A 23,235-nucleotide genomic window follows, 5' to 3' on the forward strand; every position below is an offset into this window, starting at 1 on the left:
AGGAATATAAACATAAATTAGTCTTCTATGGTTAAAAGAGGCAAATTTTAATGCCCTCTATGTTGAATGTCATGCAAATGACCCATTAAGTTACTAAGTGGAATTTGTAATACCATATTTCCCGGCATAATCGTTGCCACCGTGTAATCGTCGCATCCTTTATTTTCAATACACAAATCGGACTTTTAAAACGTTTAATCGCATAATCGTCGCACGTCCAAATTTCGTTCACCAATCTGGGTAAAAGGTAAATGGAACAATCTGTCAGTGTGAAGGAGAACAACACTAAGCCATAAGTTGCCTGGTGATTATACACGGACAAGATTGTAAATTTTCACCAATTTGTCATACGTTTGCACAAGGAAACTTCGTACATGCTTTCTCAAATCGGTAATGCCGATCAGACTCTAATCTTTTTTGATATGCCTCGCAACAGCGCTATTGCGCTAAAAGGATCACGGAGTGTATTAATGAAAACCAGCAGTAGTGAGAAGTTGCAATGCACGGCAATGCTAGCCATTACAGCTGATGGAAGAAAGTTGCCGCCTTACATCATTTTCAAGAGGAAAATGATGCCTAAGATATACAGTTTCCCCGTGGAATTCATGAGCGAGTGCAACCAAAGCGTTCGATGGTCGTAGAACTCATGCTGGGCTGGGTTAAAACTGTGTGGGATAGAAGACCCGGTGCACTACTAAAACAACCAGCTCTGCTTGTTTTAGATAGTTTCCAAGGTCAGCTTGTGAACGAAGTGAAGCAACTTCTCAGTAAAATTAAGACACGACAGATAGTCATTCCTGGTGGCCTAATATCTGCTTTGCAGCTTCTACACGTATTGTCGTATTCTATGAACAGGACAGGCTGAGGACTTGGGTTCGAATATCAGATTGACCTTTATATAAGACACTTTCTGACACCATTAAATTCTTCGTCTAATTTATTTAAACAAACTATCAAATATACCCTTCCAATAATATTACATCACACTTGTAATTATTCTCTTCTCAATATTACTTTTAAATAACCAGTTTATCAGTCTCTGACTTCCTTGAAAAATACACACACTTCTATGATTCACTTTACAACATTTATAAATTCCCTTCAGTCTTTAAAGTTTCTTAACTAGTTGATACTTATCTTGGGTTTTGAAGCTTCTTTCTTCTTGCTTCTCTCTTGAATCCTCGTTGTGGTGTTCCTCTGAATCTTCCCTGATGGTTTCAGGACTCGAACACAGAACTGTAAGGTGAATGCTATTTTGAAGCTACAGTCTCCTTCAAACACTCAGTGAGCTCTCTAAGTACTGTCTCTGTACTTTACCCTGTGGGACACTGCTAACCAGTTCTACTGCTTGACAGTCTTAATTGCTGCCTACAGTAATTTGAATAACCTCTTATACTGCTGTCTTCACTAACTGATGGCAGGCTCAACTACTGCCTAATCTGACTAACTTCATATACTGCTATCTTCACTGACTTTATTCTACTGTGTGTCTTCTCTGCCAAGTGATCTAGTGTCTGTCCCTTCCCAAGAGAACGTTCCTTTCCGATGTTATAGAATAACTGCCTGAATGACACCAGGATTACTACCAACAGAATGACACAGAATGACCAGAATGATGCAGAATGCCCGAATGACCGAGTGACCAAAATGACCAAGAGGCTCCTTTGTTACTCCCCTTTATCATTTCTCTGAGCTTCTGGAACAAGTCATCCCCTACTACTATGTTCCCTCACATTACTGATCTGTTAGTTTCCTGTTGGTTACTTCAAGTGTGGTTCCACCCGTCTCATGGATGTACATGTGACTGGTGACCTTCCAGAGATTCTTTCTAGAAATAATTATTGCACCACAGCATGCATTCTTATTTTTACAGGGCACCTTGCTAAGTGACCAACAACAGGTTTGCTTTTCCTGGTCCACCCTCTAAAAGCTTCTAACTATGACCTTGTAGTCTGTTTACTTGTTTCTCTGACCAATATTCTGATTGCACAAGTTCGCCTCATTCTCCGCTCACTGAAATGTTCCAAGTTGAGACTAGCTTTAAGAAATGCTTTTAATCATAATTGCAATTCTGCACTTATTCACTGCACTGATATTCTATTACACTTACTCATTCACTTCCACTGTTTCTTGCTGTATCTTCCTTTTATATATTACACTTAAATTACTCATGAGTATTAGGGATTTCTGACTGGGAGGTCACGGATCGAATCTCGTTCGATGCGCTTGCCCCATAATTTCCCACGGAAGGACGTGTTGCGAATCGGTGCTCGCGACAGTATGTATTAATAAACCCTTTAAAGACCACTTACGTCGGTTTTACAACGAGTGGATGATGAGCGGCGATCAGCAATTGACACCCGCTGGAAATATCAGGTGTCCACCCTTGGACTTGTTATGCTCGTGGGTGATGAATAGTTGGGATCTTATACCACCTGAACTAGTCTCCAAGATCTTCAAAAGGACTGGGATTTCGCATGCACTAGAGGGATCTGAGATGACGCAGTGTGGCAGAGAGACGAAGAATCTGATACTGGTATTAACAGCGGCGAGGACGGCGCATCAGACCAAAACCTGCGGTAGCGACACAGATTTGGAATAAATTGTGTACCGGTAGGTCCGTATTTCACAACAAACCGATAATTTTTTGCAAGTGTAATATTTTAACTTCAATACTCAAATTAATTACAATTAACTTAATACGTTCATTTTTATTTTCAGGTTGGAAAAAGGTTTAGTGAATTGTTGCGAATAATTATGAATTTTGTTTTAGACTATTTTAATTATTTTGATGTATAAGCGCGAGTATAACGTGCATCTTAAATTTGTATCAAATACAATTTAGTTATAAATAAATTTTTTGAGTAATACACATACTGGTATTAAAATTCTTCGTATAATGGTTGCACCCTACTATTTCTTCGAAAATTTTGGTATAAAAAGTGCGACGATTATGCCGGGAAATCGGTACACATTGTTCCCTAATACATTAAAATATCCACATAGTCATTAAAATTTTTGGCGTACTGGCAACCAGGAATGAGTTCGCTGGAAAATTTATAATGTCCAATAACGGACCATTTATATTGGTTAGGTACATTAGTGTGAAGGAAAAACAAAATTTTTATGTGCTAAATAATATTCATAAGAACTCCTCATTATACATTATATACTGATTTATTAAGTTTATGTACCACTAGCTGATGAGCCCGTGCTTTGCTACGGAATTCTACGTTGTATACAGAATTCTGGGTTAGGTAGTGTACACGTTGTGAGCAAGATTGTATTAAATTGCATAGCTCTTAACATTACACTAGAAACACGACGGGGAAGTCACCAAATGTCTTTTCTCATATGAAGACTGGTTTAGGGAATTTTCATTGTATTGGTAGGGCCGCATGCTTACCATCAGTCACAATCAGGTTGGGGAGTTTTCGTAATAATGGCAGACACTTGCTCTCCACCTGCCTTTTTACATCCTCAGAAAGACTATCTTAGTGGTTTTCCCAACTGAAATCAACATAGGCCATTAAAATGACGCCAGTAGGAATGTCGCGATTAAAAGCAATGCCGTCCTATGAAATACTCGATGAAAAATCCCACATTTTCTCACTTTTAACGAACAGTACTACACTTTACAAGTATACTATTTATTATTATTTACAAGTATTTATTCAAGAAATAATTTTGCTTACTCAGTACTACACTGCCGATCTAACAGTCCGAAGTTCCAGAGCTGGAATGACTAATTCGCAGACTACCGCAATCCGTGAACACTCTTCGTCCTTTTTTCAGCGGGGGAGGGGGTTGAATAGTGGAGAGTCCCAGGGCAAAAACTATGCCCTTTTACTAATCTGTTCCCTACGAGTACCCGTTGAGTTGGAAAATCTCAGTTCCCTACACTGGTGGCAGAAGAAACTATCTGAGTTGGAGGCGAATTTTTCCTTGAAGCCAGAGGAGAAACCCCCTCGTGGCTGCTAATTTAGAATAAAATGAATGTAAAATTTAATAAAAGTGAAGAGGAAGAAGCTTTTCTTAAGCTTTTCTGGCTGCATAAGGATTGGCATTACTAGCATCGCTCATACCTCAGTCACTTTCATATTGTCAAAGCCAAGGATAAGACAAACAGATCTATGAAAGTAACAAAATTGCTCTAGCCTATACCAGAAGACATAGTGCACTGTAAACACTAGGTCCTGCCAGCAAAGGCGGTTCGATATTGTAGGCCTTCACATTTCATTTCCTTCTGACTCTGAAATACCACTCTCAACATAGTCGGTATGGTAAAACTGAATAAGACATGAATGATCAGAAATTGTATTCTCTGTAACTTTTGTTGTGTAGTACTTTAGGTTCCTTCCCCTAAATTACAATTTTATCCAGGGTGAATAAAATTGTTTATAGCTTAGACTGTAGTTTCTTATTCCCCAGCTCTGTATACAGATTTTCATTAAATTCTGTTAACCTTTTTCTCGTGGCTTGGCGCTGATATGGACTTAGCAACAAAAATACAAATTCATGAATATCTATGTTACCAAAGCCAGTGCGGTAAAAATGTGTGACTTAAATGATCGGAAATTTAATTCTACATAACTTTTGTTGTGTAGTAATTTCTACTGTGTATGTGTCTAACTACAGCCGGAAGGGAATTCCAGGAGTGTACGGTTGCCGTACCCTGCCATGCGATAAATTTGGAAACTCAGCAGGTGGGGAAGGTTTCTGATCTTCTAGTAATACTGTTTGGGGATTACAAGTATTTAACATCCGTTCTCAGATTAACTTGGCGTGTCTATACGGAGGATGTTGTGAACAAGCGAGACCGAGTGAAGGTTTTTCTCTGCTTCAGTCCATATTGGCAATTCCCTAAATGCGATAATTCTGTTTCACCATCAGAGATCAACAAACTCAAGGATTTTCCCTCAGGTTAACTACAAAACAACAGTGTAACGAACCATAACTACAAAATCGGAGTTTCACAGCGACACAAAATATTGGTGTTTTGTTTTGTTTTTAAATATAGTTTGAACATAATTCTCTTAATTCTTCTCTCTGCTTTACTATCCATATGCTTACCTTTCTTTTGTCATCATCTCTACTTATTAATGATGTGGTGCTATGTTTATTTTCAGGTATGTGGCTTAAAGTGGTCTCCTGATGGCAGATATTTAGCCAGTGGGGGCAATGATAACATGTTGAATATTTGGCCTCTGGTTAGCGGTCAGCTCTACTCCCAGGGACAACCGTTGTACTCTTTCAGGTAGGTGACAGTACTGGTTAGTTATTTATTCAGTCCATACCTTTACAGTGAACAGCATTTTGAAATGATGAGAGTTCAAAATGGCAGTTTCTCAGAAGTCGAACTAGTTATCCAGTTTGTCGACAAGTAATGAAAATAATCAAGCAGGTGTCAAATCAAGTGAGAATTGATTGTAAAATAAGTTCTTAGTTCAAAGTAGTTAGATATTTTATACACACATAAATCATGTTGAGTGCTTAGCCCAAAGGCTGTTTGGATATGCAACAGCTCTGCCATCAGCTTTCATCAATGGCTTAGCAGTCAGTGAGAGGCATACTGGAGAAATGATAGAGGTAGTTTCCTATTGCTTTCCTCACAGAGCCAGAAGTTGCTATTACATGTCAGTCTGACAAGTCCACTGAAATGCACGCACCAACCAGCCCTGTCAACAGTATTTTCATACCATTCATAACTTGGATTGGCTGATTTCTTGCTGCAGTTAATTCCATGTTGTCAAAGCCAGAGATGAGATTGAAACAAGTCAATGAAAGAAAGCAAATTTATTCTAGCCCATACTGGAACACACAGTACACTTTGAACGCCGCCAGTAAAGGCAGACGGAGCTTATACAAGGCTGTAATCTTCCACCTTTCTTTTCATGAATTGTTTACTGAACGGTATAAAACAACAAGAAGAGATTCAGTTGGGTGAAAATGTTGTGAACAGTTTGGCCTTCGTTGACAATTTGGTCTTCAGTTGATCAGAATTAGTCACCACTGGCCTGCTTGTAGGGCTCTCGCCCAGGTAGCAGATTCCATATCAATTTACCTAATCTTTTCTTAAGTGATTAAAGAAATTGCAAATTTGTTGAACATCTCCCTTGATACACTATTCGAATCCTTAATTCTTGTTGCTGTAAATCTTTGTCCTCTTCAATTAAAACTTTACCGTCATATCGTTCCGATTTGTAAAAATTCTGTTCGAACGTACTCATCTTCTAATGTCATTCCAAGCCATCTCTTTACTAACACCTCAGAACGTACCACTTATTTGAGCATATTGTTTCCGTACTCTCAAGTTTTCCCAGCGTAAAATTTGCAATATTTTTGTAACATTACTCTTTCACTTTACAATCCTCAAGGAGGATTTTATAAATATTTTCATTTGTAAAGTGATAACCGTCAATACGGAATGAGATTTATAACTTGCAACATTACTCTTTTGTTGGAAATCACCCAGAACAAATTGTGCTTTCTTTGGAGCTTTTCAAGTTTCCTTCTGTATTAGACCCCCTGGCATATTGACACAATGAAAATGAACAAAATCTTTCACATCATATTTACATATTTAAAAAAAAAATATGGATGGGCAGATATGACAAGGCTCAGTACTGACTTTAAAATTTCTTACTCAACTACAAGACCCCATAATCTAGCAAACTAAGTAAATTAATTTAGAAGATACAGCGATTTTAAAACTGATGAAATGAAAATAAGAACCGTGAAAATTAAAATAAAAGACAGAGTAGTTCAGGATTATTAATTAAAGATCTTTTACTGAACTGTAACCACCTGCAGACTTGCCACATAACTTACAATAGAGTAAAATAATATATTATTATTGGTCCACCTTTTCAATACAAAATGAAAATTACATAGGGACTAGTTTCGACCTAGTAATAGGTCATCATCAGCCTGAAGTAAATTAAAGCGTAAATATCGAAGAAAACATAAACAATGTAAACACAAGTACAGTCTTTTTAAAGGTACATACCATGTGGGAAGTTGAGTAGAGATATATTAAAAATAACTCTTCCAATTGACGAAGCACTGAGCGGAAGTTATGTAAAGTTCGGTGCGCCGTATATTATAAAAGACCACTGTGCACTAAATAATGTAATAAAGAAGAATAGTAGGTTGAATGCTGGCTTCTTCTTAGCTGTTGTATATTCGAAGAAGATTACGTCGTATTTTATAAGGTATTGATAGACGTCAAAATACATGGATGTTGGGAAGGCTCTTCAGTTTTTTGGAACAAGGCAATTGTTGCGCGTGGAGGCTTAGGAAACCAGAGAAGCGCTATATTATGTTAAAAAATAGAGATCCTTAAAAAAGTCCCGTGCGTCGTATAAATTGTGGAAATGGAAATCGAAAAAACTTGGTTCTTAAGCGATAATGTTGTTCATTCAGAGATCAATTGAAAATAAAGAATCGTAACATTGTCTTCTCAAGATGTTTATAAACTAGAATTAATAGACGATGCGAAGTATGATACTAGGAGAAAGCTCTTCTGCTTCTGGAATCTTGAAGGACGATGGATGTTTCACGAGGTGGAATAACATATATGGAGTTAAATAAAGGTGGATATTTTTGAACATAATATAGCGCTTCTCTGGTTTCCTAAGCCTCCACGCGCAACAATTGCCTTGTTCCAAAAAACTGAAGAGCCTTTCCAACATCCATGTATTTTGACATCTATCAATACCTTATAAAATACGACGTAATCTTCTTCGAATATACAACAGCTAAGAAGAAGCCAGCATTCAACCTACTATTCTTCTTTATTACATCATTTAGTGCACAGTGGTCTTTTATAATATACGGCGCACCGAACTTTACATAACTTCCGCTCAGTGCTTCGTCAATTGGAAGAGTTATTATTTTTAATATATCTCTACTCAACTTCCCACATGGTATGTACCTTTAAAAAGACTGTACTTGTGTTTACATTGTTTATGTTTTCTTCGATATTTACGCTTTAATTTACTTCAGGCTGATGATGACCTATTACTAGGTCGAAACGTCCCTATGTAATTTTCATTTTGTATTGAAAAGGTGGACCAATAATAATATATTATTTTGCTCTATTGTAATCACAGTTCAATACGGATCTATCATTATGAAACTTATTTCTTTTAATGCCACATAACTTGATGGTGAATTTAGAATGACTTTGAAGAACAACTCTTACTGCTCTGCGATGTAAATGAAATAAATAGCTTAGGGTAATTACAATATTACCCCGCATTTTTGTTCCTCGCTTTTACGTTTTCTCATCTTTTACATCACTTTTTGTTGGTCCCCTGAGATTTCCTATGCTTACAATGTATTAAAATCCTCAATTTACGTTTGCAACATTTTATGCTTCCCGCAATTTATGCCACAACGGGCCGTTTGAGAGGAAAAAATTTGAGGTAAAATGGCGTCGCAACTAACCTAAAACACCTTGAGTAACCATGGCTTGACGACCAAATCAAACAACTGTGGTCTATAATAACTCTTAGAACTCTCAGTATTGAACTTCCGCTTAACCAATGCAGCACATTTTTTGATATCAGGTGTATTCCACAACGTCCTAAACCTTATTTTCAAATCTGACGAGTTGAATTAACTCTTTAAATCTCACATACACAACTTTCCACCATAATCCTACGACTTTTGAATACAAGTAAACAAACACCCAATAGAAATCAAAAACATGTATAGTACCGCACATACAGTGTCTGGGTAATGACAAAATGCCGAGCCTAACAAAACCGCAAAGGAGGAGGAGATATTAGGTGTTTGCTTTATTGCCAAGTGCAGTAGGCCTATAAGCCGTAAGAAGGAGACGTTATCAAGTGATTCAGTGTTTGTCTTGCCAGACTTCGTTATTTCATGGTTATTGTTTTACACTTGCATTTGTAGTTGGAGTTGTTAAAGTTATTGTCACTAATTCGTCACATTTATTTGTTATTTGTTACGTTCTTTGTTCTTATGCGAGTCGAGCGGTCAAAGTGAATTGCTGCGATCTTTCTTTCCCGTCGTGTGTGTTTGTTAATCCTTCTTTGTTATTGCTTTATTGTTTTCGTGCTAATAATGGAAAAAAGAGAAGGAAAAATCTTTCACTATGGGTGAGAAAGTTCAAATATTAGAAAAGGTTGATTTGTATCGCGGATCATGTGTTTCATTGGCACGTGAATTGCAGCTTCCTGTATCCACGCTGAATACAATTGTGAAAAACAGAGGAAGCATTACATCAGATGCTTAAGAATGCAGACCAACCTCCAAGAAAAGGAAGTATGCGTCATGCTGCAAATACGAGAAAATAGAAAAAATTTGCAAAAAGTTGGTTTGAAACTTAGAGCCGCAGGCATTCCAGTTGATGGTGTGCTCCTAAGGGAAAAGGCGCTTTAAGTGGCAAACATTCTTGGCATTTAAAATTTCAGTGCGTCCAAAGGCTGGATCGACCGATTTAGGAAAAGGTTTAACCTAACTTATAAAACTGTTTATGGGGAATCTAATGTAGTTAGTGATGAAACTGTGAAGGAATGGATCGATAGAAGATTGCAGGAGCTGACCCATGATTATGAACTCAGGAACATTTTTAACCTAGATGAAACTGGACTGTTTTTCAGTGTGTTGTCCAGCAAGACTTTGGTATTCAAAGGAGATAAATGCCGTGGTGAGAAACACAGCAAGATGAGGCTCACAGTGATGTTGGGAGCCAATGCTGATGGCTCTGAGAAGCTCCACCCCTATGTGATAGGGAAATCTAAAAAGCCTCATTGCTTCAAGAATGTGCAATCAATACCTACTGCAGAGGTGCCAACTATTACGAATTGTCCGTAATTATTACGGATATCACCTCATGATTACGGCATTACGGCCAAAGGTGAAAGTATTACAGAAAAGTGACATCATGAAAAAATCTACGAGAAAAAGGATAGAAGGAAAACTATTCAATCCTTTCGAGCATTACTGCCCAAACCACATTTCACACCTTGTGAGTTGGCAACGATCCATATTCAATAGTTACTGGATATTAGGCCCGTTTACTACAAGCATCATCATCAGACTTTTGGTATCTGTGAGCATTGTGAAATCCATTGCTCTTCTCCATTGTAAACCCTTATGTAATTTTTGTATTTGTTACCTGACAGCAACTCTCTCACAGGAAGTGTCTTCATTGTTGATGGAAAATATCAGGCAATTCAGGGCTACATTAAGCACAGCTACATATAAATTGCTTATGGTTCAGAAGTCAAAAATACCATCACAAGAGGGGGCAGGGGGGTAGGAGGATGCTTCCAAGAAAATGTACACTGAAAAGTAGCTGATGGGTGCAAAACAAGCTAGCTTACAAAGAACGGTTTATCACATAACTAACTGGTAATATGCAAATTTTATTCTGTAGTATGATATACTTTAAATTAGATTAGATTGCTGACAGGAAGGGCAAAGGAAGTTTGAGAGAGATTACTGATAACATACTTCAGAAGTTGGCACCTCTGCCTACTGCCTACGATGCCAAACATAAAGCTTGGATGACCTCAGATCTTTTCCAACAGCAGTTAATAATAATAATAATAATAATAATAATAATAATAATAATAATAATAATAATAATAATAGTAATAAGGATCACACGAAAGAGTATTAAGTAACAACAGTTCAATTGCTCTGGATTAAAAAATGAGTGCGCAAAATAGGAAGATCCTTCTTTTCATCGACCGTTGTCCTGCACATCCCGTGGATATTAATTTGAGAAATGTGGAGCTAGAATTTCTGCCTGCTAACTGCACAAGTGTAAAGATTTGTCTGATCGCATATATATTCAAGGAAGTCGTCATTTACAAATAAATGACGAAAGACATAATTTCGTTGCTATCTTTGATCTCAACATTTAATCCTACCCGGCCAGTGAAATTGATTGGAGGTGGGCGATGAGACGATGCGTATCGGTTATTCGAATGTGCTGAATTACACTTTGCCCATAGTCTGGTATGTCATCATCGGAATTGCTATCACTGTCACTGAAATCGGGACGAGTTCATCACCGGAATAATCATTCAGTAGTATGTCTTCAATTTCCTCACTTCAAATACTGTCTTTGTAACTTGTCATCTTATGATATAGATGTTGATTCCCATAGGGAATCTGAAATATTTGTCCTGAATGAGCAAATTTATAATACCAATATAAATGGTCCGTTATTGGACATTATAAATTTTCCAGCTAGCTCATTCTTGGTTGCCAGCGTTTCGCCCTCGTGTGCTAGGGTGGGCTCGTCAGTTGGTACCTAGCACACCTACCAATACGCTGGCTAGTGCATACCGTGGAGGCCACTGCGTAGGCTAACTGGAGCCACCGGCAGTGCCAATGCACTAAGAGACTTTGTCTCATCACTAAAAACTGATGCCTGCTTGGCCATCAGATGATATAGATGTTGATTCCCATAGGGAATCTGAAATATTTGTCCTGAATGAGCAAATTTATAATACCATTTATATTGGTAATACCATTTATATTGGTATTATAAATTTGCTCATTCAGGACAAATATTTCAGATTCCCTATGGGAATCAACATCTATATCATCTGATGGCCAAGCAGGCATCAATTTTTAGTGATGAGACAAAGTCTCTTAGTGCATTGGCACTGCCGGTGGCTCCAGTTAGCCTACGCAGTGGCCTCCACGGTATGCACTAGCCAGCGTGTTGGTAGGTGTGCTAGGTACCAACTGACGAGCCCACCCTAGCACACGAGGGCGAAACGCTGGCAACCAAGAATGAGCTAGCTGGAAAATTTATAATGTCCAATAACGGACCATTTATATTGGTATTATAAATTTGCTCATTCAGGACAAATATTTCAGATTCCCTATGGGAATCAACATCTATATCATCTGATGGCCAAGCAGGCATCAATTTTTAGTGATGAGACAAAGTCTCTTAGTGCATTGGCACTGCCGGTGGCTCCAGTTAGCCTACGCAGTGGCCTCCACGGTATGCACTAGCCAGCGTATTGGTAGGTGTGCTAGGTACCAACTGACGAGCCCACCGTAGCACACGAGGGCGAAACGCTGGCAACCAAGAATGAGCTAGCTGGAAAATTTATAATGTCCAATAACGGACCATTTATATTGGTATTGTCATCTTATCGCGACACAAAAACTCACTTCAGTATAAACCCTCACAAGAATATCACGACTGGCTTGGGTCTGTGTTTACTCAAAGAAAAAAAAAAGAAGGAAAGCATTGGATTTTCCCCTCTGGTCAGGTAGTCAGGGCGAGGGACTGGTCATTTATATGCCATCTATGGTTTTCACCATGAACTACGACTTCATGCGAATTTTGCGCTAAATTAAAACGACGTTTACATCGCGCGGCCTTAAACGCCTTAACTCGGATACGGTCCCGCACATAGGCAGCTTTTAAACGCCTTAAGGCGTCTACGGGAGTGAATGTGTTAAAAAGAGCAGGCCAAACAATATGACTACGATGGACATATTAAGATGAATTATCTGACCTATTTATAACAAACCATTGTCCGCCTCGGTAGCGTAATGATCAGCACTATTAGCTGCCGTCCTCGGGGTCCGGGTTCGATTCCCGGTACTGCTAGAAATTTAAGAATGGCAGGAGGGCTGGTATTTGTTGAAAATGGTACGTGCAGCTCACCTCCAATGGGGGTGTGCCTAAAAAGAGCTGCACCACCTCGGGACGAGGACACTAGTTCACAAGCAAGCTACAACCTATGGTTTTAGGGGTTATTCACTCCTTTAAGTCGCTTTATAGGAAGAACCTGGTGCAGCGAATTTTATTCCTTATGGATGCTGGAAAGGATCCATCAGCATTTAAAGTTTCAATCCTGTATGTGCTTCACTTCATTGCAAAGTCTTGGAAATCCGTGAAGCAGACTACCATCTCAAATTGTTTCTTGAAAGCAGGATATTTTAAGTATCATCCCGAATCTCAGCTGCCGGAAGATGATGATGATGATGATGATGATGATGATGATGATGATGGTGATGCTTGTTGTTTAAAGGAGCCTAACATCGAGAACATCGGCCCGGAAGAAGAAGAAGAAGGCCTGCTACCTGATTTATGGAGAATGTTGCAGTCAGACTGCACTACTGAAGATTTTCTTTGGGTAGATGATTCTGTGATCACTGCAGAGGAAAGAAGTGTGGAAGTGTTGGTTGCTGAGCGAACAGCAACCGAGTCTCCCACCAGTGACACTGATGAAGCAGAGGAAGACAGTGAAGTGATGCCTACCAGTGCTGATGCAAAGGCAAATTTTCTGATACTACTGGTACGTAACAAACTGGTTCATCATAGCATTCAAGCTGTTCAATTCCTAACCTGAGGCACTGATTGGAATGAGCAGTGTATATATTTAACAGAACAATGGCAGAGGAGTGTTCACGGCTGTCTGCGGCCTGGTCATTAGGACTGTTAGATCGGCATTGTAGTACTGTTCGTTAAAAGATGAAAATGTGCGGGTTTTCATTTGAGCGAATATTTTATATGATAGCATTGCTTTTAACCCCTACATTCCTACTGGTGTTTTTGTAATGACCTAAGTTAACTGTAGTTACGAAAACCACAAAGATTGTCTTTCTGAGAATCCTGTAGCGAAGTGCGGGTACATCGGCTAGTGTATGTTGTACCGATTATGACCTGTAAATGCCATATTTTTTTACTATTAATTGTACTTCATTATCACGCAAGACGTTCAGTGCGAACTTGGTTTGTTTACGTTCAGAGGAACGAGCAGGTGAGCCAGCGACAGCTGTGTGTGTGACGTAGCTGCAGGGACAGTATAGACTACCTGCCTGATGCCACGTGTAGCCTGCATGGCCTGGTATGTTCTGGATATGAACATCAAGACTTCGCGAACATTCGATTGAAAAAAATTTTAAACTTCTGTAATAATAATTGTAGCGACTTGAGCGATACGTCATTTTGAAGAGGATAACATAAACGTCGCAAATTGTGAATCTCAAGTAAATCCGTATAGGAATTCGTGAGATAATCAGCCTCAAAGAGATCACGTTATCTGATGACGTAGGAGCCCCAAACTGAATATAAGCTGAGCTCGCTTGACTCGGATCACATTATAGCTGGGTGTCCAGCCCGACTCTCCATGTTGCAGTGTTCGTCGAAGTGCTGACAGAGGTTATCTTCGAATATTCAAAGTCTTTGTGTGGGACTTAAACTCTGACAGTCATGTTGAAATTATAAATTGTGCGCGTGTGAACTCTAATGTATAACAGTCTTTTTACTGGACATTGAGTCTATCAATCAAGTTGAACTTATAATCTTTGCGCGTATTGGAACTCTGATTATGACAAGTCATGTATTGGTCTTAGGTGACAACAGTTGAGTTGAACTTATATTCTGTGCGCTAGTACAAACTTCTCGATATAACTTACTTTTGTTCTTGTAGAACTGAGTTTATTACCATGTTGCCTGTGTGAAACTTAGCCTCTGAACAAACATGTCATTAATTACAATGTGACACCCTTACGTTATACTATTAACTGTGACAGTTTGTTAAATCTCAGTCAGCATAATTTCATTTATGAAAGGGGTGTTTTTGAAAGTATCAAGGGAGATGTTCAATAAATTTCCATTTTCTTTGCAATCATTTAAGAAAAGGCTAGGAAAACAACAGATAGGGAATCTGCCACCTGGGCGACTGCCCTAAATGCAGATCAGTAGTGATTGATTGATTGATTGATTGATTGATTGATTGGTTGATTGATTGGTTGATTGGTTGATTGATTGATTGATTCATTGAACTTTCACATGAATGTTAATGCAAGTAATTACCATAATTGTGTGCTACGACGCCAAGGTTTCACTCCGAACTCAAACTGTGTTCTTTATCTAATTCAAACAAAATTGTGTATTATTTCTTCTGAACAGTGTGTAAATTATTTGTGTGTGACTGACAGCAGTGTCTTTGATAAACTCTCGAACAGTCACCTATTTTTTTTATGTCAAGTGCGCCTAACAACGAACTGCACTTTTCATTTCAACCTTATTTCTTCGTCAAAGTGTTTAGTATTATTACATGACTGACAGCAGGGTCTTTGATAAACTCTAGAGCAGTCATACATTTCTTTCAATGTCAAGTGCTACTTTATTTAGTGGAAAATCACCACGAACTGTGCCAAGTGCGTGAGCAATTTTCAGTTTCATTATTTCTATTCATAAACTGTGCTTTATTTTCTTCCAATCTCGATGCTACCTGCATCTTCATCTTTAGTGAACTTATAAATTCTATCTACAAGACTAAGAGTGAATTCGACGGCATATCCCAACCATATTAAATGAAACGGTGCTGTTAAACCAAAGTGTCGGGGGACTGTGTAAATTCGGACACTCGTGTAAGTTATGTGACGAGTGATTACCTCGCAACATCATCGGACAACGTCGGAGATCGTCCAGAACGTCGAAAGTTCGAGACTCAAACCCATATCAAACCGGCCTAGGTGTTCCGGCCTTATCTCAACGTAATATTGGCAACTTCCAGAACGTGTTCCAGCCCTGTTCAACCTGGTGAACTGGGATCACGGGTCATCAAAAAGCGATGTTGAAGATAGCGACTATCAACAGTAAGGTGATGTGCACTTTGAAATGCATTTTCTGAATAAAAAACTATTATTCAATCTTTTTAAAAAAATTCTGGTAGATAGAACCCTGCCTCCTGTACCAAGCCCTAGCTAGAAATCACCCAGTATTGCCCTCAGAACTACTTCGTGCTAACTTTAAAATTAATTCATAAAGTCGGGCTATTTTACCGGTACAAAATATATATACATATATATATATATATACATACAGGTCAGGAAAGACTCTGCTACCGCATGCGACAGTAGATGGTATTTCCTGCGACTGTCTGGCCGAGGGTTGGGCGGCCGATACCAAACCTGACAAACTAGGGAAAACCAACAGCTATAGGTAGAGGAGTTTTCCCTTAGAAGGTTAGATGAGACCTTTGTGTAGGAAATAACACACAAACTCATCAGCTGTTGCCTCGCAGTGAGGCAGGAGACTGCCAAAGGCTAAGGGAGACAACCCCTGACAGAAAATCCTTGAAAACGTTAGGCCTAGTAAGTCGGTGGAACAGAGAAATTTTAATTGCTTTCCTAAAGAAAAGAAGCTTTGGAGTGTTAAACAAACCCAATAAAGACGCAAGTTCTCCTGGTATTGATATTAATGACAGCTCAACGCTCGATGTTCCATCAAGATCCAGCAAGATAACTAAAATCTACAAGTAAACTACCACAATCGGAGTAGGAACTCTGAATATAATTGCTTTGACAGGGAAAATGGAAGCGTGTTGATTTGATGAAAATGAGGAATATTAATGTACTGAGTGAAACCAAGTGGAAGGGACAAGGGTCGAAAGAACTCGGAGAAGGTTTCCATCTATATTGGTCGGGGGGAAGTTCAGCTAAGAATGGAGTGAGTGTTATAATGTACCATTCAATGAAACAGCATGTAATAGACATAAGCTTTATCCAAGTCTATCTAAAATTAAACTCTACCCTGAACATTAGTATCATTCAGTGCTATGCCTTGCAAGTAGGTTGTGATAGTTCAGAGAAAGACCTATTTGAAGAATTCTTGGAAGAGCAAGTTAGAGGTGAACGAACCATTTTTATTGGTGACATGAATGCCCAAGTAGGGTCTGATGGGCAAGGTTATGAGACCATCGTGGGCACACATGGATGGGGACCAAGGAACACTGAGGGAAGCAGACTCCTAGATTTCTGTCTCAGAAATAACATAGTTATTGGTAATATCTGGTATCACAAACAGAAATGTCACAAAATCACCAGATATGGATGGAATAGGAAACAGGAGTCCATCATTGATTATATCATGGTAGATAAACATATACAAGAAGTGTTGCTGGATGTGAAAGTGATCCCAAATGTGTCTCTTGACAGTGATCATAGGTTCCTTGTTAGTTGTTTCAGGTTTAAAAAGTTGAAGGAAATAAGAACCACCCAGGACAAGAAATTAAAAGTATCAAAATTGGAGGATAAAGAGAAGGCCACAGAATACCAAGAAGAAATCCAACAGCGATTACAAAAAACAGACACTGAAGCAATGCTTGGTCAAGACAGCAGAGGAGATGTGTGGAAGAACAAATGGCAAAAGGAATTGGAAAGAGACACCATGGTGGAATGATAAAACGACAGACACAGTCCTTAAAAAGAATGGTGCTTACAGAAAATATTTCAAAAGTTGAACAGATAAGGACAAAGAACTCCATCAGTTAGCGAAAAAAAGAATCTAAGCAGGTTGTCAGAGCAGAAAGAGAAGAATGGTTGAATGAATGGAGTGATAAACTAAATGGAGACATAGATGGCAACATAAAAATGTTGTATGGAATGATGAAGAATAGGAGGAGGTACAAAGAACTAATTATCTGACTAGTGATAGTGGGTATCTCATTACAGATGACAGAGAGATCAAAGAAGAATGGAAGAATTATTTTGATAAGTTGTTAAATGTGAATATCACAACCATTCCATTAGATAGATTAGTTACGGATGGAAGACAGTATAACAGATCTGACATGGAATGATATAGAACACACATAGAAATACATCACAACAGGAAAATCTCCAGGCATTATACAAGTGTGTATTGAAATGATCAGGTCTATAGGTGATGCAGGAAAGCAGTGGATGTATAGAATTTTTTGCAAGATATGGAAGGATGGGCAGATATCAGCAGATTGTAAAAAAGATATCATTCCACTCTTTAAGAAATGTGACTGGAAGAAATATTTCAATTATAGAGGAATTACATTAACTTCCCAAGTAGGAAAGCTGTATGAAAGGATTTTAGAAAGGAAAATAAGACCATTGATAGAATTAAAGTTATCAGAGGAGCGATACGGATTCCGGAAAGGCACATAAACAGTTGATCTAATATTTGGACTGCGTCAGCTAATGGGGAAGTATTATGAACATAATAAGGTCCTTTGGCTGGCCTTCCTGGATATCAAAAAGGCCTTCGATGCTGTAAGCAGGGACAAAGTCTGGGAAGTGCTGAGAAACAGTGGAATCAATAATGACATAATAAAACGAATTGAGAATCTATACGAAGACATCAGTAGACGTGTCAAAACACCGTCAGAAATGACGGAACCCTTTAAATAACTACGGGCCTAAGACAAGGTGGAGTTCTGTCCCCTCTTCATTACTGTGATGCACGAGATTCAACAACAAGTATGTCAAAAAGGTTGGTGACAACAAATTGGAAGTCTTGCTGTTTGCTGATGACTTCTGTATATGGGAAGATTCCGAGGAGGAACTTCAGGATTAGATGAATGCATGGACAGTAACAGCTAAAGGGTACGGCCTAAGAATAATACCAACATAAATGGTCCGTTATTGGACATTATAAATTATCCAGCTAACTCATTCCAGGTTGCCAGCGTTCCGCCCTCGTGTGCTAGGATGGGCTCATCAGTTGGTACCTAGCACACCTACCAAGACGCTGGCTAGTGCATATCATGGAGGCCACTGCATAGGCTAATTGTAGCCACCGGCAGTGCCAATGCACTATGAGAGACTTAGTCTCATTATCAAAAATTGATGCCTGCTTGGCCATCAGATGATATAGATGTTGATTCCTATAGGGAATCTGAAATACTTGTTCCGAATGAGTAAATTTATAATACCAATATAAATGGTCCGTTATTGGACATTATAAATTTTCCAGCTAACTCATTCCAGGTTGCCAGCGTTTCGCCCTCGTGTGCTAGGCTGGGCTCATCAGTTGGTACCTAGCACACCTACCAAGACGCTGGCTAGTGCATATCGTGGAGGCCACTGCATAGGATAATTGTAGCCACCAGCAGTGCCAATGCACTATGAGAGACTGTCTCATTATCAAAAATTGATGCCTGCTTGGCCATCAGATGATACAGATGTTGATTCTCATTGGGAATCTGAAATACTTGTTCCGAATGAGTAAATTTATAATACCAATATAAATGGTCCGTTATTGGACATTATAAATTTTCCAGCTAACTCAGATTCCCTATGGGAATCAACATCTATATCATCTGATGGCCAAGCAGGCATCAATATTTGATAATGAGACTGAGTCTCTCATAGTGCATTGGCACTGCCGGTGGCTACAATTAGTCTATGCAGTGGCCTCCATGATATGCACTAGCCAGCGTCTTGGTAGGTGTGTTAGGTACCAACTGATGAGCCCAGCCTAGCACACGAGGGCAAAACGCTGGCAACCTGGAATGAGTTACCTGGAAAATTTATAATGTCCAATAACAGACCATTTATATTGGTATTATAAATTTACTCATTCGGAACAAGTATTTCAGATTCCCTATGGGAATCAACATCTATATCATACGGCCTAAGATACGGTCAGGAAAAACATGAAGTGTTGGTTATGCAGAGAAATGGTCAACCTGAAGGTTACATTGAAATAGAGGGTAAACAACTCAAGATGTCCAACAAATTCAAATATCTAGGAAGCATGATATCAGCAACAGGCTCCTATGAAGAGGAATTAACAGCAGTATTGAAGCTGGAGGAACATTCTATAGAGTTGTCAGAGACCTAATATGGTACCCAATAGTCCCATTGAAATGCAAGCAAGCAATTTATCTGACTTATTAGAGTAGAACCTCGATTATATGTTCCCAGCAACTACAGTTTTAATAATAATGTTATTTGCTTTACGTCCCACTAACTACTTTTTAAGGTCTTCGGAGACGCCAAGGTGCCGGAATTTAGTCCCGCAGGAGTTCTTTTACGTGCCAGTAAATCTACCGACACGGGGCTGTCGTATTTGAGCACCTTCAAATACCACCGGACTGAGCCAGGATCGAACCTGCCAAGTTGGGGTTAGAAGGCCAGCGCCTTAACCGTCTGAGCCACTCAGCCCGGCAACTACAGTTTTCCCGTATTATTCGTTCAAATTACGTGGTCCCGCGAGCATCCTAATTAAATCATGTCATAAAAAATCCCGCATTTTTTGAGGAAGTACTGTACTGTACCGTACTGGAAAAGCGATCGGCGGTGAACTTGCATAAGGGACCATCTTAGCATTGCATTTGAGTGGTATTGTTCAGAGAATCCTCGCAAATCATAAAGCAGAGAGTGTCCACAACAATTGGAAGGAGTCAAAGCGCATTTTGACAGCTCTACTTGAAGACTGAATGAGTTTCGTCAAATGTTCGTACTTGCAAAACGTCTACATTATTGTGAAGGGTTACATGTTTACTTTGTTACTTTTTTCGAGTGTATCGCGGAACAGGTTTTCGACACTCACTCAGGGCACTGTATAGTCACTGGACATTCTGGCAGGAATCGAAACTGCTCCTTCTTAAGTAACACAAATGTAGTATTTTAATATTAACATCCTGATATAAGACTGGGAATTTCATGTTTTTATGTTAAAGTGTTATAAAACCGCAGTCGGTTTATTTGCACATGTTACATTAAAAACTTTGTATCATTTCGCACTCATACAGACTTATACAGCGAGCGCGCTTTCCAGCTGAGCTCAAGGTCGCGAATAACAGTAATTTTGGAAGTGTTAATGATATTTTTCTCTTTCCAGTTTGATTGTGATTAGTGACGGGCAGAATTGAATATAATGCATTCGAGAGCTTGAGGATCGATACTTACATTCAAAACCATATTCTCAAGTTCAAGATAACCTTTAAAAGTCAATGTAAGCTTAATTTATGCGGTCCAAGATTTCCATAAACTGACTACAAACAGTTTACCAGTGACCAAATTACATTGGAAGATTTAAAAAAAGGGGATTTTGCCATCATGTTGGACACTTTTGTATCTAGTGTGCTTTATTTTATTAGTTTATATTAGAGATTGTAATCGATTGTTGTTTGGCTTGGCATTACAGGTGTTAGATTTTTTTAAGTGTTTGGCCGATCAAAGTTGCTGAACTTAAAAGAAGTTTTCAGAGGAAACTGACAAATTTTCCCCTGTAATACTGAATGGAAAGTTTCGAGATTTTTAAGTCGCGTACCCTGGTAATGTTTGAAGCCGGCCCCGCAGTCTAACTTGCCTCTCACCCGGAAGGCCCGAGTTCGATTCCCGGCCAGGTCAGGCATTATTACCTGGATATGAGGGCTGGTTCCAGGTTCGCTCATTCTACGATTGCCTTTAACTGAAGAGCTATTAAATGGTGAGATGACGATCCCGGTCTAGAGAGCCAGGAATAACGGCCGAGAGGATACGTCACACTTACCATGCGTCACCTCGTAATCTGCATGCCTACGGACCGAGCAGCAGTCGCTCAGTAGGCGGAAGGCCCACTGTGGTTGTAGTTTGGTTTGGTTTTGGGGTGTTTTTAAGATTATAAGTATACATATTTCACTTTTATTATGTTTAGCCAAATTGTTGATGGTTCATTCGTTCCCGGATTTTCCGTTTTCCCGTGAGATACGTTTTTTTATTCATGGTCCCTCCAAAAACTGAGAATTGAGGTTCCACTGTACATGCCAGTTTTGACATATAGGAGTGAGACCTGGACCGTGAGGAAAAAGGATGAAGCAAGGATTCAGGCAGCTGAAATGAGATTCGTCCGAGCGATGGTTGGCAAAACAAGACGAGATAAAATTCATAATGAGAGGCATTGACTTGTATGAGGGAGGAGTTGGAGAGTTTGAGCGAGATAATTCGGATTCTTACAGAAGACAGGAAGGAAAATGGGCCTCCCTCAAACAATGTACAGGTTACAGTAGGTGTAAAAGAGGAAGGGGAAGGAAATGGGGGGAATAGTAGAACTGGAACTGGAACATGTATCGTAGAGATAGGATAGGAATTATGGGAGGAGGAGTATTCATTCTGGTGAAAGAAGAATTTGTAAGCTACGAAAAAGTTAAAGATAACAAACATGAAATTCTAGGTGTAAGGCTTATTTCTAAGGATAATAGGCAACTTGATATCTTTGGAGTGTACAGACGGGGATAGGGCAGCGCTGACACAAATTCAGAATTATTTGATAAGATAATCAGGGGAAGGAGATTTGCAGGCCAAGGGCTCTAATCAGGATCAGAATTCAGGACAGGTGTCTGTGATAAATAGGTACGAGTCACTCCAGGTAGAACAACAGAGGGAAGATGAGCAAGATGTGTGGAAGTGGACGGAAGGAAAAAGGTAGGAAAGGGAAATGTAGAGTACAGGATAGGATAAGACAGGCGGAACAGGGTCATGGGAAGGAGAAAAGGGAGGAGGAAGTAGCTTCTGCAGCTATCAGGAAAGATAGGGCTGACCAGGAGGGGAGGGGATCAAATGAGGTGGGTAGGGTTGAGGCTCTGGTCAAGGGGGATTCCATGTGGGGAAAGTGTGTGAAGGAAAGGGAACCAGGGTGGAGTGTTATCCAGGAATTAGGTTGAGGCAGATGTTGAGGAAAGTAGAAGAGAAGGAGGGGAAGGAGAAGGTGATAGTGTTTCATGTTGGTACCAGTAACGTAAGGCAGGCTGGTATAAGCGCCAACATAGTTGGAGATGTGTGGGATCTGGTAAATGCAGCACAGGTGAAGTTTAAGGAAGCGGAGATTATCAGTTGGAATACTGTATAGGAGGGATACTGACTAGAGGGTTATCGGGGATTTAAATGAGACTATGGAGTGGGTATGTGGGGAAACTGGGAGTGAAATTTCTAGATCCTAATTGGTGGGTAGGAGATAGGGATCTGTGCTCAGATGGCCATCATTTAAACTGCAGTGGTACGGATAAGTTAGGAAATTTGTTTGGAAGGGTAATAGGCAGGTACATTCAGGGAAACGAGGTGGTCTAGGGAGCGGTGATAAGGGTACAGAAATCTGGAAGTCAAGTAGGGATGACATAAAAATGTTAGTGTTGAACTGTAGAAGTATTGTAAAGAAAGGAATAGAATTAAGTAATTTAATAGATATATATTTACCAGATATTGTAATAGGAGTTGAATCATGGCTGAGAAATGATATAATGGATGCAGAGATTTTCTCATGGAACTGGAGTGTGTATCGTAGAGATAGGATAGGAATTGTGGGAGGGGGAGTATTCATTCTGGTGAATGAAGAATTTGTAAGCTACGAAAAAGTTAAAGATAACAAACATGAAATTCTAGGTGTAAGGCTTATTTCTAAAGATAATAGGCAACTTGATATCTTTGGAGTGTACAGACGGGGAAAGGGCAGCGCTGACATGAATTCAGAATTAT

At 39.3% G+C, this 23,235-nt stretch overlaps 1 protein-coding gene across 2 annotated transcripts in view; it reads left to right on the forward strand.

The window, feature by feature from the left end:
* Positions 1-23,235, forward strand: part of fzy (cell division cycle 20 protein fzy) — a 237,824-nt gene that overhangs the window by 157,831 nt on the left and 56,758 nt on the right. For both annotated transcript variants that reach the window (XM_067144504.2, XM_067144506.2), the window contains exon 9: positions 5,130-5,257. In XM_067144504.2, coding sequence (XP_067000605.1) covers positions 5,130-5,257 — 128 coding nt within the window. The remainder of the gene's footprint in view (positions 1-5,129; positions 5,258-23,235) is intronic.

The sequence above is a fragment of the Anabrus simplex genome, chromosome 3 (genome assembly GCF_040414725.1).
Source record: "Anabrus simplex isolate iqAnaSimp1 chromosome 3, ASM4041472v1, whole genome shotgun sequence".
NCBI lineage: Eukaryota > Metazoa > Arthropoda > Insecta > Orthoptera > Tettigoniidae > Anabrus > Anabrus simplex.